The sequence below is a fragment of the Kryptolebias marmoratus genome, linkage group LG6 (genome assembly GCF_001649575.2).
Source record: "Kryptolebias marmoratus isolate JLee-2015 linkage group LG6, ASM164957v2, whole genome shotgun sequence".
Lineage (NCBI taxonomy): Eukaryota > Metazoa > Chordata > Actinopteri > Cyprinodontiformes > Rivulidae > Kryptolebias > Kryptolebias marmoratus.
In genome coordinates, this window is record NC_051435.1 from 13,509,226 (window position 1) to 13,526,704 (window position 17,479).

A 17,479-nucleotide genomic window follows, 5' to 3' on the forward strand; every position below is an offset into this window, starting at 1 on the left:
GGGGATCAATGACCGACCGCCCACACAGACTATTTGGGGCTTCCAGCACGGTCCAGTTCTTCTCCGGGAAATTGTTTTCTGTCTCAGAGAAAATACAGAAGAATAACTTTTGATTCAATTTCTAAGTTACAGGGTTTGTTTTTTTTCCTGCACATGTTTGGATAATATACAAACTAAATAATGTTTGATATTTAAAAAAATAAACAAAATCAGAAGGAAAACCTTCTAATTTTATGTCAAAGGTACTGTTTATTCTGCACAAATCAAATTATGTGTAATCTCTTTTTACAAACTAACTAAAGAACTAAACAAATATATTAGAAAACAGACAAAAATGTTTTAGTTTAATTTCTAAATCAGAATTTTTTCCCCTTATTTTTAGACAACATAACAAACCAGATAATATAAAACTCTGAATATTGTAAAACTTCTTTTGCACATTTTTTATCAGTATAATAAACCACTTCATGTAACACTTTCTATTGCTTAAAAAACATAAAATACAGGGTAAAGCGTTTGATTTAATTTCTAAAGTCCACATTTTTGAACAACAAATCAGACCAGATACTGCAAACCCTTTTCTCCCCCGCTGAATAACAATAAGCACAACAACCACTCTTTGGGCAGCTAAAATATCACATCTTGCGTCTCTTGAGCCTGTAATTTTAATAGGTTTGTGGAAACAGACACTTCCTGTCAAAAGGATTGCTCTGTCTTTATTCTCCCCTTTCCCATAGATAAGAGGAAGGCTAACATCCTCCTCTTCCCTCATTAACATGCAGATTTGACTTGTTCTTCTTTAATTACGTGACCCACCTGGCCTGAAGTCTTTTTTTTTTGTGGAAGCTAATGGCCAATTGAAGCTCTGGTGGGTTGTCATAACACAGACATGCCAACTGCAGCTGTCTAAGAGATGAGAAATAATAAAAAAAAGAAAAGATAAATCGGGCTCTTATCAGCTGGAAATGGATTCATTAAAGAAGAAATCTGCTTTTGTAGATGCTATTTTTGCCCTTCTGCTGACACTTTGACACCGGCGCCATCCACATGAAGACATAAAAAAGATAATAACTCATAACTAACTCATAACTTGCGAGACAAAGCAAAGTTTTGACTAATTAAAAAGCAAAGGCACTTGTTAAATAATTAACAGGGCCGTTAAGTCTTTAAAGGAGAAGCCATGGCTTCATGTTGACACCCCAGATGAGACATTTCCAAGCATGCAGACACAATGTGACACTTGTAATTCAGTCTGAAGCATTAATAGGAGGAAGATTACTTCTCCTCAGGCTGAAGGCGATCTGCTAACTGGACAAGTATCAGACTTAAATGTAATTTGGCCCCAAGCATGTCACAGTGGTGAAGCATGAGATGTGGATCTCACAGCACAATGCCGGTGCACGGCTGGCTTGATGTGAATGAAAGATATATTTCTTTTTTTTTTTTTGCCTTTTTTGCCGTTTTTGCCCACCAAGTTTAGCTGCTTCCTCCACAGCACATGTCTGCGTGCTCATGTGGAATGACTAATTCATGCTTGTTGTCCATAAACCCACACATATTCTCTGCCTGTCAGCTCTCCATCCCGAATCTGCATCCCTTCTGTCGATTTACTTTGACCTGAAACCAATGTAGTGGCCTGGAAACCTCAGCTCCTCCACCCTGAGGCTTTCTGCCACCCTGTAGCACAGTTCCCCTCCCATCCTGCGCCTGGGACTATCAGTCTCCTCTCTTCAGTTTCGCTCTGGGAGGCCAACCTTTCAGCATTTCCAGCGATGTGCCTCGGAAATCTGTTTCCAGGGCAACCGGGGTACCAAATACTCTCCCAGCGGCTCCTGGCTGGTGCGTCCTTTGTTTACACTTTTTTTTTTTATCTTATATTATTTCTGCTAGTATGTAGGTTGGTTTGAACAGACGTGGATGCGGAGGGGTGGATGGGAAAAAAAATACATACATTGCATGATGCGTAAAAATACAGTCAAGGACGGAGTGGGAGTCAATCTAATGTTATCCACCCCCAGAGAGCAATAAATCAGTATTTAATCTGAATTGCATCCTTGAAATATCATGGATGTAAGTGAAGTCCCCACCCACACACAATCAATGGAAAGTCTTGTACTCAATTACACCTAAAATCACACGAAGAAGGGGAAAAAATCCTGAAGGAAGCGGTCCTGCTACGCAGCTGCGCGCTTTGGGAGTTTCCCCTTCAAGAGGCAAAAACCGACAAGTCATCACAGAAGGAAAAATAAATAAATACCAGAGACGATGTTTGAATGCCATCCTGGTGATTACTTTTCTCGTTTATTAGACTTGTTAAAATCCATCTCACGTTCACCACTTTCTTTTTCTTTTTCTTTTTTTCCCTTCTTTTTTTAAGCCTTGCGCCTGCGCGTAAAAAGGAAACCCGGAGCTGTCCAAGTGCTGAACTGAAGAAAAGGCGTTCCTCTCCCGTTTCTTAGACGGCTCCCCTTCCTCACTCCTCACACACACACCTCACCACCACCACCACCTGAAAGCGGTTCCACTTCATAAGTAGCAGCACAAACCAACAGTGTGCGAACAGAAGGCGCTCATAGACCCGAACCCGACGGCAAAAGAGGAGCTGCCTGTCGACGCGCTTTTCTTTCTATTTTTCGTTTTCTTTTTGTTTTGGGGGAGTTTCTACATCTTCACACCACAACCAGGCTGATGTTTCTTCACATCTCCGCTGTGATCGTGTGAGTTTGGTGAAACTTAACTGTGATCTGTGGCTGCGCTGAGGAATGTCTCCCGTGTTGGTCAGGCTCGGTCAGGAAGGAAGCGGCGTCCCTGTTTGGATTATATGTTTGACCAATGGAAACATATGGGAGAAATAGAAAAGTGAGCACATGGGGAAACCACCGGGAATGAATCACTCCTTCATTACGGTCCTGGCAGCTTTAGTCACATATTTCATGGAGACAAACAACTACAGGTGAGCTGATATACTGACATAAACGTTTGGATTCCTAAGTTTTTGTTTAATATTGAAACTATATGAAATAAAAAGCAGATTATTCTGTTTTTCAAAACGATTAATTTTTTATAAAGTTACTCATCAATATTCAGTATTTTACCTTCGGAGTAATAAAATACCTACCTGCATTTATTTTTGTCTGTACCACAATGATCGTGATATTTACGCACGTGGATTAAGTTATTTTGTTTTGTGCCATCTCAACAGTGTTCCTGTAGTGCTACTATTAAAATTGGCAGCCTGCTGCTTTATCTCTGCGGGAATCTTGCATTATGAACAGATTAATCCTCTCTTGAAGGAGATACCCACCAAATCCCATCTGATGGCCTGAGTATGCGCGCATTAACACATTTTTCTGGTTTCCATGTGCCATCCCTCCCAGGCAGCTTTTGCTGCTGCTGCTGCTGCTAGGCGACAGATAAGGTTTAACTCCTGCTTTCTGGGCTGTGACTTCTTCTTCTTCTTTCTTTTCTTTTCTTTTTTTTCCTGATCGAGTGGTTTTTCTCACCATGTGTGCGTTCCAGAGTCGCCGATGCCAAGGAGCACGATTCCAGGTCCTCCTCCAACATGTCTCCATCAGACTTTCTGGACTCACTCATGGGTCGCACGTCCGGTTATGATGCACGAATTAGACCCAATTTTAAAGGTTTGTTTATGACAATTTTAGTCTTTTCAATTAATATTTGCACACACACTTCACCTCCCACGTCTTGCAAAACATAAATAGCTGCCGAAACTGTGACTGTAAGTGCAAACACAACCATTTTTAATCACTTTTTTTCACTGTTGCCAGGATACTGTGCTGCAAAAGCCTATTGATTGCAACAATTAGATACTTCAATTAACAGAAACAGTGGCTTGAATTATATTTTAACTTCCTCATGACGATGATGATGCTTGTTTGCTTTTATTTCTTGAAACTGATTGAGGGTGAATCCTCATTTTTGTTAAATATATTAGCTTAAAATCAGGAAAGTGAATCTTCCAGAAATCACCTCAGCAGAGAGTGATGCTACCATGACAGGCTCAGTTGATGGATGGGGCCCTGGTGGTAGGGCTGCAGGCTACTATAACCTCCTCTGCTGTTGTTGTTGCTTTTATGCTGAGGACACACAGCTTCTGTCACTAGAGTGATGTGGAAGGGGCCAAGACCCACTCCAGGTTGTGGGCTTGGATTGCTTGGGGTTAGGGTGCACCAGTAAGAAAACCCGGAAGGAAAAAGAACAACAACAAAAGGAATCAGAAATAGGACTTATGGAAGATTACTGTTCTTCATTTGGGAGGAGAAATAAATGTTAAGACTGAGAAAAAATGTTCACAGTATGGACAAGCAGTCAGAAATGGGTTTCCAACACAGTTTTAAATTTCCACACTTATACTGGTTCAGATTTTCAGGTTTTTCAATCAGATTTGGGGCCGTTTTTCAAGGCTAAGTTGCTGTGAAATAACAGGACGTTCGAACAGTAACCAGGGAATTATTCAAACACAATATCAAAAATGGACAGCAGGGATTGAAACTTCTGGGGAAAAAACAATTTTTTAACATTTTCCTAATAAAATGAAGGTCTTAACCACATGATTTAAGTCTTCTTTGACACAACTTTGACAATAAATTGTGTTACCCTTAAGAGTAAAATAATCAGAGTATACTTCACAGCTGGGTAACATTCGAATGACTACTGTAGTTACCTGCAGTATACATTGATGATAAATGATCTGCACTGATGCAGCATCCTTTAAATCTTCTATATTTTTTCAATTGTTTTATTTTATACCATTCTTGCTATGTACAGTGCTGCCATTGGAAGTAACTAGGGGTCTCCATCTTATATAAAAACGGTGTGAAAAGAACTGAACATTTATAAAGTCTCTCTCTTTTGGAAAACTGAATAAGGAACAAACATCCCCAGATCTGGAAAACACTAAAAAATCAACTCCATACTTTTCAAAACTGCAAAGGAATCCTGGATAAATGATTGATTTTGCTGATTAAACTTGTTTGATCCTTTCGTTCTGATCCTAGATGCGGAGTTAAATGCAGACCTAAAAGCATTTTTCTGCTTTTACAGCCAGAAAACAAACAATTCTGCCCCTAAGAGACTGCACTGTAAACAGTTAGTTTTGCTTGTGAACCTGCTACTTTGAAGAGCGTTGAACTGCGTTTCCGAAGGCTGACCTAGATTTCCGTGTCGCACTTTTTGTTGTGAGGAGATACAGCCTTATTTTTCTGCCTCTGCTGTGAAAAATGTAGCAACCTGTCAACAAGCAGAGGCAAATATTAATACCAGGTCCTATGAAATATTGATGAGGAAAACACAAGGGAAGGGCAGTGGGAAGAGCTTACAACTTCGCTTATCAGCCTGGGAAAAAAGATGTGCTGTGCCTCTAAATAGCATGTAAGTCTCGCAAAGAGACTTTAGTTTTTGTGGAGGAAAAAAAAAATGCCACTACTCACTGGGGCATGCTGAACACGTTTTACTCACAGTTAATTTGACACTGAAAAACTGAAATATGGAATTTTACAAACAGAAAATCAGATTTATTCCTAACTGAGAACAAATTAGCTGCTTGATACAAAACATGTACAAAAAATACTAGAGAAAATATTACTAGGGTAAAATCCTGTTGGCAAATTTGTTCTCTTTTTTTCCAACATACACCTCAAAGTGAATGGGATAGTTCAGATCTTTTGAAATGCGTTTCTGTAGAAGTTTTATGAACAGTTATTATAGCTCACTGAACAGCCACAGTTTGGAGAAATAGGACAGGACAGGATTATCGAGCTAACAGCTAACCTAAGCAGGGCCAAGAGCAAAAGGAATTGCTGACGTTTTAAAACAACTCCAGTTTCGAAGGCTCGTGTGAACGCTAATTTATACATTTACAGCACCGTAAATATGGTGTTTACAGTCATTCGGATCAAATCATGAAAGTAACATTACACTGAAACTCATGATACCGTGACATCTTATGCAACCTGTTAGGCCATGAAGTATGTGTTCACTGTGAGCGTCTGCTAAACCAATTTTTAGCTCCTTATTTATAAAATTGACCGAATTAAAGCCATTTTTGAGTTTTCCAGGGTTGATTGGTTGTGGCAGTAATTTGGGTTAATGTCAAACTTTGGTTAATGTGCAGCAGTTTAATTGGCCTTGTTGCTGTTTGTAAGTGCTTTACAAAGAAAGGAGGACGGTATGGTATGGTGCAGTAAATATACCTGTATCCAGTGATTACATTCTGAAAGTTTAATTAGATTATAAAGATTTATAAATCCCTATAAAATGTTTGAGATAGGAGTTGTTTTAAGACAGCAGAAATCTACTTTCTCGCCCAAATGAGCATTTAGTTTGTCATTCTGGTCAGAAATAAACTTTGTTTCTTCAAACTGAAGTCATTCAAAGAATTCTTTACAAACAGGTAAGATATTAATTGTTCCTAACCGTTCCGCTGAATCCCAATTCAAAAGATCTGAACTATTGTTTTAAGATATTTAGTTTAATTTCATAAATGCTGTAATATTTGTACATTTTCTGATCTGAACTGTGGATTTAAATATCTAACGTTTGATCAGAACAGCTTTTTTTTTCCATTTTCTGTTTCTGCTGATCAAATGTTTAACTTTGTGTATTTGCATGCTGATGATTCCGTGCGCATGTTTCTCCCACTCAGTGTGCAAACAACAAGTTAACCCTGAAGGATTACCTTCATTAATACATGAAACATCCTTACCAAATGTCATTAAGCTCACACTCATGGCAAACACAGTGTTAAGTTTGATTTTATTTGCTTTTTTTTCGAGCCATAAAGCAAACCTAATTTCACATGCAACATGTCATCATCTTAAAAAAAAACAAAACAAAAAAGAAAACATGCACTGCTTGTTGTATTAAAGCATGCTTGAATACACAGTGAAGCAGCAGCCAAATTTCCCTGTGAAGCATCTCCACTCACTTCAAACCTCCTCATCCCTGGTGAAACATACAATTTAAGGCTTTTTTTTTTGTTCTTGTCATGTCATTCTCATTCCATTCCACAGGTCCCCCCGTAAACGTTACATGCAATATTTTTATCAACAGTTTTGGCTCTGTCACAGAGACGACGATGGTGAGTTCTTCTGCTATTTTGATTGATGTTTGCCCTGTGAGATGTGTCAATGTGTTATCTATCCCTCAACCCGCAGGTCCACCAGTTAATGTTACCTGCAACATATTTATCAACAGCTTTGGTTCTATAGCAGAAACTACAATGGTGAGTGGAGTGTTGTGCTTAGATGTATTTTAAAGCCTTAACTCCTTTTTTTATCCAACCTAATGTCTGGTTATTTTTTGGTTTTTTTACATTGATCCATGCATTGTTTTTAAACTTATTGATTAATCGATTTACGGGCCGTCCAAGAAAGCATTGGTTTCTGCTCTAATGAGGCTCTTTGCAGATCTTCAGGTTTGATACCTCATCCAAAAAATTCCAAACAAGCAATTTAGCGCAGCCCATACGAGACAATCGGGGGGCTCTCAGAGAAGCCGATGCACAATATGCAATTTGAGAAGCTGTCAGAGGGGGGGAAGGCATAAAACCAACAAGGCTGCATCGAATCTAATCAAGATCAAAGGATTCCTAATGAGCGATAATAAGCACTTAGATAATAAATGAAGAAAAATCACGTTGGAGCTGGAAGACACGAGACTGCCAGGGAATTACACAGTTTTAGACTGGCATGCAAATACTTGGAGGGGCCAACATGCTGATGAAATGTCAAACATAACATAAAGGCTGTTCATCATGGTGACATATTAATTACTCTGAGCGACTGAGCTTTCTGACAGTTCATACTAAGAGCTGTAAAGTCAGAGCTGCCCTCATCAGGGTCTGCTAATCCATCTTTTATTTACCTTTCTCTAATTTCTATCCAAAAAAACAAAACAAACACAAACTTTTTAAAAGGTCAGTTTTGTAAATGCAGCCTGCGACACTATTTAATCAAAAGAACATGATGATGATGATTAAGACTCCATGAGCGCCAGCTGGTGATGGATAATTTTGCAATATTCAATATGATTTTCACTCATAACCTTTTTTTTATTATTGTTTTTTTATGTTACATGATGAAAATGTTTTGTGTCATCGCTTGAAGAAACACAGAGGAGGGCTTGAGTTTTAAGTGAAAGTTGCAACTTCATGCACAAATGTGTTTAGTGTTATTTGTAAATTCTGTATTTTAATGTTTTAATGTATTTTAATGACCTTTAGAAACAACTGTGTAGTTGACGTATTTGTGTTCACATTGTGTACATCAGAGTTTAAATTATGGGAAGCAGCCATGGCTGTTTAAATGTTTAAATGTATAAATGTACTGTTGTGGTGAGAAGTTTACATACATCCATGGGCTTGAATGTCATATTTATTTGGTGGTTTTATTGGTTTACTGAAATCAATCTTTCCAGGGTGAAAAGTATATACAACATACAACTTCAACAAGAATTAGATGCAAATGTTTGAGTTTATTGTGAATTTTTCCCAATCCACTCAGGGCTAACGTGTTTACATTGGGGTATAAATACCTTGAGGTTTTGGGAAGACCATTTCAGAAGCTTCATGTTGGCCTGCTCCATCCAATCAGAAACCAGGTCTGATTGTGTATTTGGGATTATTCTCTTTAAAACACTCAACTGTGTCCAAGTTTCAACCTTCTTGATGCTGATTTGAACTTGAAGGTAGTCCTCCTTCTTCATGATTCAATCCACTTTGTGCAATGCACCATTACTACTGGTAGCAAAATAGCCCCACACCATGATAAAGCCACCACCATGCTTGATGCTTTTGTTCTTAGATTTGAAAGCCTCGCCTTGGTGATGTAAAACCTCACTGTGGGCAGGGACACTTGTGTAACACCTGTTTCAAGTTCATGGCAGGCTTGAGCCTTGGTGGTTCCTGAACATCTTCACCTGTTTCCTTTCATTTTGAGGGTGACTGCCTGTGTCTACTTCCAGACTTTGGCAGAGGGGTGACACATCCAAACTTTGTATTTACATACAACTGCTTGAACTGATGACCTTGGAACTGATTCAAAATGACTTCCCAAGCTAGTGTCAATTACAGTTTTCATTCATGGATCCTCACTGAGCTCCTTGGACTTCGTGTTGAGCATTATTCAGTCAAATTAATGTTTTTCATGCAAAGACAAACTATTAGCTGCGGTCAATCCTGATCACCAATGAGAACTTAAAAAGCCTTGGTATGTAAACTTCTGGCCACAACTGTACATCTACCATGGAGCTTCGGTGTGTTTCTTGCTTGCTTTATCTGTTTATTTATTCCTACTTTATCTATAATAGATACTTTTATTAGGTATTTAAGTAGCTTATTTAGATTTACATGTGTAGTTTCTTTGTTTGTCTCATAAAAAGGGGTTGCTTAATATTAAACATGAGCATGTGGGACAGATGTCTTGCCATCAGCATGCATCCTCAGAACCCGAAAATCACTGCGCAGCAAAATATGCAAAGCTGCTTGTGGTCTCCACAGGATTACAGGGTGAACATCTTCCTGCGGCAGAAGTGGAATGACCCGCGGCTGGCGTACAGTAAATACCCGGATTCCTCTCTTGACCTGGACCCGTCCATGCTGGACTCCATATGGAAGCCCGACCTGTTCTTCGCCAACGAGAAGGGAGCCAACTTCCACGACGTGACCACGGATAACAAGCTGCTGCGCATCTTCAAGGACGGAACCGTCCTCTACAGCATCAGGTGAAGTTCTGGGCATTTCATATTCAAATTCTTGCTGCAGCACACTTGAGCAGACTCAGTCACTCTATGATTTTGTGCCTAAAAGGGAACTGCTGATGGAGAAATTGCATGGAGATGATGATGAAGAAACTAGATTGGCCGAAGTAAAAATAACTTTAAGATGCAGCTGCAGCTCACAGCATTAGGTTAAAAAATGTTCGACCATAAAACCAAGCACTCTGATGCATTCATTACGACTGAACATTTTCACTTCTTGCTTTTCTTACATTTCCTCTCAAACTTCAAAGACTGCCCATCTGAAGCATGCAATTTTAAATTGATTTTATCTGTTATGATCACTCCTTTGAAATAGGGTAATGCACTGAACGTCAGTGGATTCCCAGGCGCAATTCAGATTTTTCTTTTATAGAAAGGAACACTGATTAAAAAAGTGCAAGCTAATCTCAGGGGCTCCGGTTGAATCTAAAGGAAAGATAGAGCCTAAAGCAAAGGAAAAAAAGAGTGTAGTTCCCTTCATGTTCGTCTTTATGCAGAAAATAGTTAGACATGTGCAACCCATTTGAACTGAACGGCATTTAAAAGGCCTTTCAGCTCTAAATTTAAGCAAATCCCAGCAACAAGATTTGACAATAGGCTGTCTCTCATTTCAATACAGCTCCCGTCACACATAGCATTCAGTATTTTCTGCAATGATGCAACATAACTCAGATCAATTTCGAGTCCATTTGGAGAGCAGCTCAGCGGCTGAGAGGTGCACAGGTGCTGAGGTGGAGTGAAAGAAATGAAAGGTGGTTAACCACACTCTCCACTCCTGGGAGAAACGACAGAGTGGGCAGACCGCCGGCCACAATGCATCACTGAAACAATAGGCCGGAGTAATGAAAGTATGATGGGAACCTGCTGAAGGGAATCCCATGAGATTTGCCGAAGGTTCTGACACAAGAGAGAAAATGCACCCAATACAAAAAAAAGAAAGTTTCAACAGTAATTTCGTTTTTCTGAGCTAATTATTTCCAAACTGTCTGTCAAGGAACTACTTCAAGGTTTAATAATTCACTTTCTTGCCAAATCAGAGAATATATTCAGGGGTGTAACTTTATTTTACTCACAGGTTGACTCTCATTCTGTCGTGCCCAATGGATCTGAAAAACTTTCCGATGGATGTTCAGACCTGCACGATGCAGCTGGAAAGTTGTAAGTATGGATTTTTCTCAGATGTGTGGCCAGACTTTCTACAGGTTTTCTCTGACCATCCGTTTTCTTTTTTTTTTTTTTCTGGTTTTAGTTGGATACACCATGAACGACCTGATCTTTGAGTGGCTGGAGAACGGCGCAGTGCAGGTGTCGGAGGGACTCACCCTGCCTCAGTTTATTATGAGGGAAGAGAAGGAGCTGGGCTACTGCACGAAACACTACAACACCGGTCAGACAGAAAACACACACCGTAACACTGCTTTTGTTGTGTGAATGTTGATTTACCCCTGAATATTCTATGCTAGGTTAGTCACTCATATATTAAAATATTCAGCTCATTCAGGAGATGGCTGCTATGACTTTTGGTTGGTGTACTTTTCATACTTTTCAAAACATTTAGATTTATTTACAAATCTTTCCCCCATAGAAATACAAAAAGATCTCTTTAACTCATTAAAATTCATTGAAATCTACTACAACATACTTGCTTTGTTTTTATCTTCTTATACTACTTTAAATTTTTAGCAACAGCTTTGCTACTTTTAGCTTCTAGTTACCATTTTGCTTCTTTTGGCTTTAATAGCTCAGTTTCAGCTTCTTCAGCAGTCACTCAGTTCTCAGCATTCACACTGATTTTCACAGAAAATTCAATTCTAGTTTAACTTTAACTTCCTCTCAGATTAAAAACTTGGTTGCTCTGCGTCTGTGTCTTGTTGTGCGTCAGGTAAATTCACCTGTATCGAAGTGAAATTCCACCTGGAACGCCAGATGGGCTACTACCTGATCCAGATGTACATTCCTTCCCTCCTCATCGTCATCCTCTCGTGGGTGTCATTCTGGATAAATATGGACGCTGCTCCTGCCAGAGTGGCGCTGGGCATCACCACTGTGCTTACCATGACCACTCAGAGCTCTGGCTCCAGAGCTTCTCTTCCGAAGGTAAACCTCACTTTGTTCGTCCTTCAGCATCATAAGCTGAAAACAGGGCGTTAGAAGTACGGTGGAGCTCGGCGATGCCATACGTCTCTCTGTTATCAGTCGATTAAAGCACACGGAAGCTTCAGGATAAAGGTTTTGCTGCACTTAGTTCATGTGTTCATCTGCAAGTTTTAAACAAAGATTGATCTGTGAGAGTATGATAGAGATGAATCTCACCTGCTATCTCACCCTTTTTGGGTTTGCTGAGGTGGATTAGTTGTGGCAGCCATCTGGATGCAGGCTGACTCCAGGAGATGTGCGTCTAATGATAACATTTTAAAAGTTTCATTGAAATCTGTCCAGTGGGGGATGAGATATTTTGCTAACAGACAGACTCAACGGACCAACTTTCACTTACGCCACACAGTTTATGAGATGGGACAAGCTTTTGAGTGCATACTGAAGGAAAAAATACTAAATAAATATCTTTTAAATTAATTTACTTTACTTTATTCAGACTAGATGTAAAAGTACCAAAGAGATTAATTTGGCTTCTCCACCTGATCGCTCAGATTTCTTTGTCTCTAGCTCCTAATAAAATAAATAGCACAACAATAGTTTTTACTATTCAAATCCAAACCTTTTTTTTTACACATATTATTAATTTTATACTGATGTCAGTAAAACTTCAGAATTTCCGTCAGCAGAGAAAATGCAACCATCTAAAGCATGCAGACATGACAAACAGTCGTGCTAGACTGCAGAAGCTCGTATGGAAAACAACGACGCACTCACTGTGAAGAGCACCGAAGCACACTGAGTTAAATCTCAATGATCAGTCAGTCAATCTCATCAGTTTCAAAGGCTTCAGCGACGCCATAATAGACATGAAAGATACATACGCTGATAAATATTTCAAGAAAAGCCTTTGAGAGCTTTGGCTCATGAAAACAATACATCAATAAGCCGTAAATGTACTCAAATATAACTGAGCTGTTTTCTTCACATGCTAATCAGCTGTCACGAAGAGACGGGGTCACGGTGATGTTGAGAACGACAAGCTTCAAACTTCACGCCCAACTTTTCAAACAGTAACAGATCCGAATCAGAGCTGAAGTTACAAACTAACACCAGAGATCTCCCTCTTTGTTCCGAACTGAAGGCAATTATCCCCCCGCCGCTCAGTGCCAAGCTGTCGCCGACTGTACAAGCAGCTCGGAAGCACTTGTTAGCAAACAGTACCATTGATTACAACAATTTAGATGTCAGAGTTAACCGAGGAGGAAGTCAAAGAGCGTGCAGCAGATGAACAACGCTACAATGTAAATTAGATTTTTTTTTAAACCAACATTAAAAAAAAAAAATCTCACAGAATTTGAGGCTGAATCAAAAATTCACGCTGCATTTGAACTGTGAGCTTGTGTTGTCACCTCCAAGGGATCCAACAAAGGAAATGTGTTTTCTCTTCCAGGTCTCATACGTGAAAGCCATTGATATCTGGATGGCTGTGTGTCTGCTCTTTGTATTTGCTGCATTGCTCGAATATGCCGGGGTTAACTTTGTCTCCAGGCAACAGAAAGAGTTCCTCCGCCTCAGGAGAAGACAAAGAAGGAATCACAAGGTAGCTTTTCAAAGTCTTTGCAAGGTTGCTGCTTGGATGTCAGACTTTTTTGGGGGGTTCTGGGGTTAATGAGTCTGAATGAATCAGTTGTTCTCATAATTCATACTGGAAGGATTCGTAATGAGCGTGGTGATCCTCTGACTCAGATCTGAGGGTGAACACATTAACTATTCCCACCTTTTTGGATGCCCAACAAAACAAAAACCTTAAACATTTACAGGTTTGCTACTGGTTTACAACCACCAGAAGATTTACTAGAGCTTTCAGCCTACCCAATCTGAATAATCAAGGTCAATTAGCAAGTGGCAAATTGCAAGGCAGATAACGAACAAGAGAAACATTTACTGATCGGGCCTTTATTGCAGTGAACTCAGACAAAAATCCCTCTTCAGTAAAAGGCGCAGGATAGACTTATGAAATCTGATCCAAATGTTATCTGATGAAAGTAAGAATATTACTTGACCACAGCTGCAAAAAGAAAAGGAAAACTAAGAACTAAATCATCTTATTGATTTTGCTCATACAGTCAAAACGTTGATGGCAGAGTCTTGTTGTTAGGGGTGTTTTTCTGAAACGAGGACTAAGAAATCAGGATATATCAGAACATGAAAAAGACAGATGAAGAGAGTTAGTTATTTTTCTGGAGCGTTCTCCATGTACCAATCTCAGGCTTAGGAAAATGAGTTTTCAGCAATGGAAAAACCTGATGCCAGCCATTAAAAAAACAAGCAGAGGGTCCAAGAGAAGTTTGTGGAAGTTTTGCTGTGACCCAGCCTGTCTGTAGAGCCCTAAAACTCCAACTTGTTTGTTAAGTAAAATGAGAAAATTTACGGTATAAACAAGTGTTAATCTTATAGGACTGCACCCAAGAAATCTTAAGGTGCATTTCTTCCTTAAATGAGTTATACCCTTTTTTGTGTTTGCTAAGGTTGATTAGCTGCGGCAGCCATGTTCAATTAGACTTCAAAAGTTAAAGAGACAGAGAGGAAACCTAACAGTGAAATATAAAGTATGTGTGTTTAAAAACTGCAAAAGTACTTTGGTGTCTGTCAGTTTCTGCTCTGCTTTCTAAAATTACTTTAAAAAGTTAAAGGTATTGGTTTATTGAATAAGTGTAACATTTTTATTGTTTGGCTGAAATTAAGATTCGTCACCTGAAGCAGTCATGTTGCACTTTTTCATTAAAGCGCATCTTGTTATCCTGTGAATTCTAATTAATTCCAAGGTGTTTGTCATATCTTGAGATTAATGTTCGTGTAAAATTATTGCACTGCGGAAAGTCGTGCCTCGGGCCACGACATCCGAGCTGCAGCAGAATTAAAACCTGTTGTTGTTCCCGCGCTTCTCTCAGGACGAAGACATGCGCGACGGCCGCTTTAACTTTGCTGGGTACAACCTGAGTCAGTGCGTGCCAGCGAAGGATGGCTCGGCCGTGAAAAACGCCGTTCCGGCTCCGAAACCCCAGCCGCCAGCCCCGAAGGACATCGACGCCATGAGGAAAAAGTTTGTGGACAGAGCCAAGAGGATAGACACGATCTCCAGGGCCGCCTTCCCTCTGGCTTTCCTCATCTTCAACGTCTTCTACTGGGTTACCTACAAGATCATCCGACACGAAGACATCCACCAAAACTGATGACTCTACCCGTGCGACTCTTCATGTCTCAGACTGAGAGACGCTCAGAAACAATGGTGGTGCTCTTTCAGGGATAACACAGAACGCTCGTGCATCATACGTTAAAGCTCGTGTTCTGATAATGTGAAGAGTCTTGAGGCACAGATGCTTTATTTGCTCCTCTATGGCAGCCTGGTATTTTCTGAAGAGTAATTAAAACTGTTTTCACAGCAACACGCTGGAGCAGAAGGACCAAAATGACTCTTTGGCGTTTGTGCAACCAAGGAAACAAAGTAACATTCCATAGATTTTTTTTCTTTTTTTGTGACAGTAGGGTAGCCCAGACTTTTTGTGATGCAAAATTTCTTATCAAGGGTGTTCAGACTGTTTTATAGCGTACTATCGTCCTGGCACTTCCCTTTCCGTTTTAAAATCCATGCTCTGAACTTTACAGGCAGAGCACATTCACACACATCAAACAAAAAAAAGCTGCATACACGTCTCAGGCACGATGAAAATCTGGAAATCGGGAATTGGAGACTCCATTTTTTATGAAATACCTGAGGCCTTAGATATCAAAGATCTGGTGAGATGAAGTGCCGTGCTCCTCTATTTTTTCAAGCATCTCCTCCCGTTGAGTGGTGTATCACAGCTGAATGCACGCTTTGAGCTTTTCTACCGGACATCCAAAGGTATCTCCCAGTGTTGTTTACTTTTTTCTTTATCTCTAAGCAAATTCTAAAAAAAAGAAAAAAAAAATCATTCACAAATAGCTGATGTCACGTGAAGCTGTGAGTATTTTTTTTTTTTTCCTCCTATGTGTTTGAAATTCACCTTTGATTTTGTAGCAAACTTCTTGAATAAACTGTCAGGAGATGTATCGGTGAGCCCACATACTCTGATTGTGCACCACATAATTCAGTGTTATCATGGGTTTATTTATTTAACTATTTATTTATTTATACCTCCCCAGTATTAGCTAGGATTTCAGAGTTTGACGATATGTTTTGTAGATTTAGTCGAAAAAAATATATATATTTATTGTAATGAGTGACGGGTTATGTTAATAAAATTATATCTTTATGTAAACCTATTCAGCTTCCACTGTGGACTGTTTTCCTTCACGTTGCGTGTTTGTGGAAGCGATCGACACTGAAGGACGGGTCTGTAGAACATTCATGGCACCGAGCAGCTAAAGGCAATTGCACTCCGGGTAAACTGTAGTGAAGAGCTCTTTATTTGAATGCTATTCATAAAAAAAGGATAATATACTGGCTTGTATATCAATAAAACTGACTGTGCACCGTATTTATCTCTCCTGTAATTAATTGAAGAAAACAGCCAAGAAATAAAAAAAATAGAGGATGCTCTTCAATGAACATATAGTTGTGCTTGGAGGTTTAAGTACACTCATCATGGACATGAATGTCATAATAATTATGGGCTTTCGATGATTTATTCGAGCCATTCTTCTCCCACGGTGGAGCAAATTCACAACTGACAACTTCAGTGTTTTCTAAAAACACTTGGGTGCACAGGTTTGAATTTATTGTGGACTTTGTCTAATCCACACAGGGTCAAAATTATATACAGCCACCTAAACCTTTTATTAAGAGGTTCTTATAGGTCTACAGTGTCTTTTAAGCTGACAGGAGCAAGGCCTATTAACGTCTTGTCAGTGATCATGATTGACTGCAGCTGGTAGTTTCCTCTTTGGCAGCCTGACAGCACTCACTGGTTCGACCAATATAAGGCCTTGCGCACACTAAAAGGCAGTTTTCCCAAAACAGTCGTTTTATTTGTCACATTAAGCTTCTGGAGCAGCCTTTCCAAAGCCCCCAAAAGAATCGGCTCGATTGAAAATTTGTGAACTATGAGTAAAGACAGATGTGTGCCAGGAAACCGACCAATTTAAATAAACTCCACCAATTCTGCTAAGACTTGTGGATCCAAAAAAATTTAAAAAATGGATACAAAGTCTGTGATCAACGTGCAACTTGCTATAGGAGGTTTAACCAGATACTAGACTTGAACATATTTGTATAATTTTGTCTCTGTGTTGATTAGAGAAAAAACACTAAATAAATCCAAACTTGTGCAATCAGTTTTTAGTTTTAACAGTCATTGAAGTTGTATGCTGCCCTCTAAAAATGCTTCATTTAATTCAATTAAACCAATAAAAGACTCAAATTAATAAGGCATTCATGCCCGTGAAGAGTGTGTGTTATTTTCCGAACACAACTGTATGATTACATAAAGCACACACACTCTTTTTTTTTCTTACTTGGTTACAATTCAGATGAAGGGAAATGACGAACACTGCCTCCTCTCAACTCCGAGCCGATATGTCAGAGTGATGACATGAGCCGTGGATCACTGGGTGGCCTGGGGTG

At 39.5% G+C, this 17,479-nt stretch overlaps 1 protein-coding gene across 5 annotated transcripts; it reads left to right on the forward strand.

Moving 5' to 3' along the window:
- The first annotated feature begins 1,866 nt into the window (after nucleotides 1-1,866).
- glra2 (glycine receptor, alpha 2) lies at nucleotides 1,867-15,961 on the forward strand. 5 transcript variants are annotated; one of them, XM_017422728.3, is made up of 9 exons: nucleotides 1,867-2,953; nucleotides 3,520-3,641; nucleotides 7,032-7,243; nucleotides 9,518-9,741; nucleotides 10,853-10,935; nucleotides 11,027-11,164; nucleotides 11,660-11,874; nucleotides 13,423-13,474; nucleotides 14,826-14,983. In XM_017422728.3, exons 1-9 carry the CDS (start codon nucleotides 2,868-2,870, stop codon nucleotides 14,852-14,854), a joined length of 1,161 nt encoding a protein of 386 aa, XP_017278217.1. In that variant the 5' UTR covers nucleotides 1,867-2,867; the 3' UTR covers nucleotides 14,855-14,983. The 5 variants fall into 5 exon arrangements, with proteins under 5 accessions (XP_017278217.1, XP_017278212.1, XP_017278213.1 ...); XM_017422723.3 differs by having other exon boundaries at nucleotides 1,872-2,953; nucleotides 13,325-13,474; nucleotides 14,826-15,961; XM_017422724.3 differs by having other exon boundaries at nucleotides 1,875-2,953; nucleotides 7,176-7,243; nucleotides 13,325-13,474; nucleotides 14,826-15,961.
- Nucleotides 15,962-17,479: the final 1,518 nt, after the last annotated feature.

Coding starts and splice junctions, on each gene's coding strand:
- glra2 (XM_017422723.3), top strand. CDS start 2,868: ATGGGGAAACCACCGGGAATGAATCACTCCTTCATTACGGTCCTGGCA. Junction 11,165..11,659: donor CACGAAACACTACAACACCG/GTCAGACAGAAA, acceptor GTTGTGCGTCAG/GTAAATTCACCTGTATCGAA. Junction 11,875..13,324: donor CCAGAGCTTCTCTTCCGAAG/GTAAACCTCACT, acceptor TTTCTCTTCCAG/GTCTCATACGTGAAAGCCAT.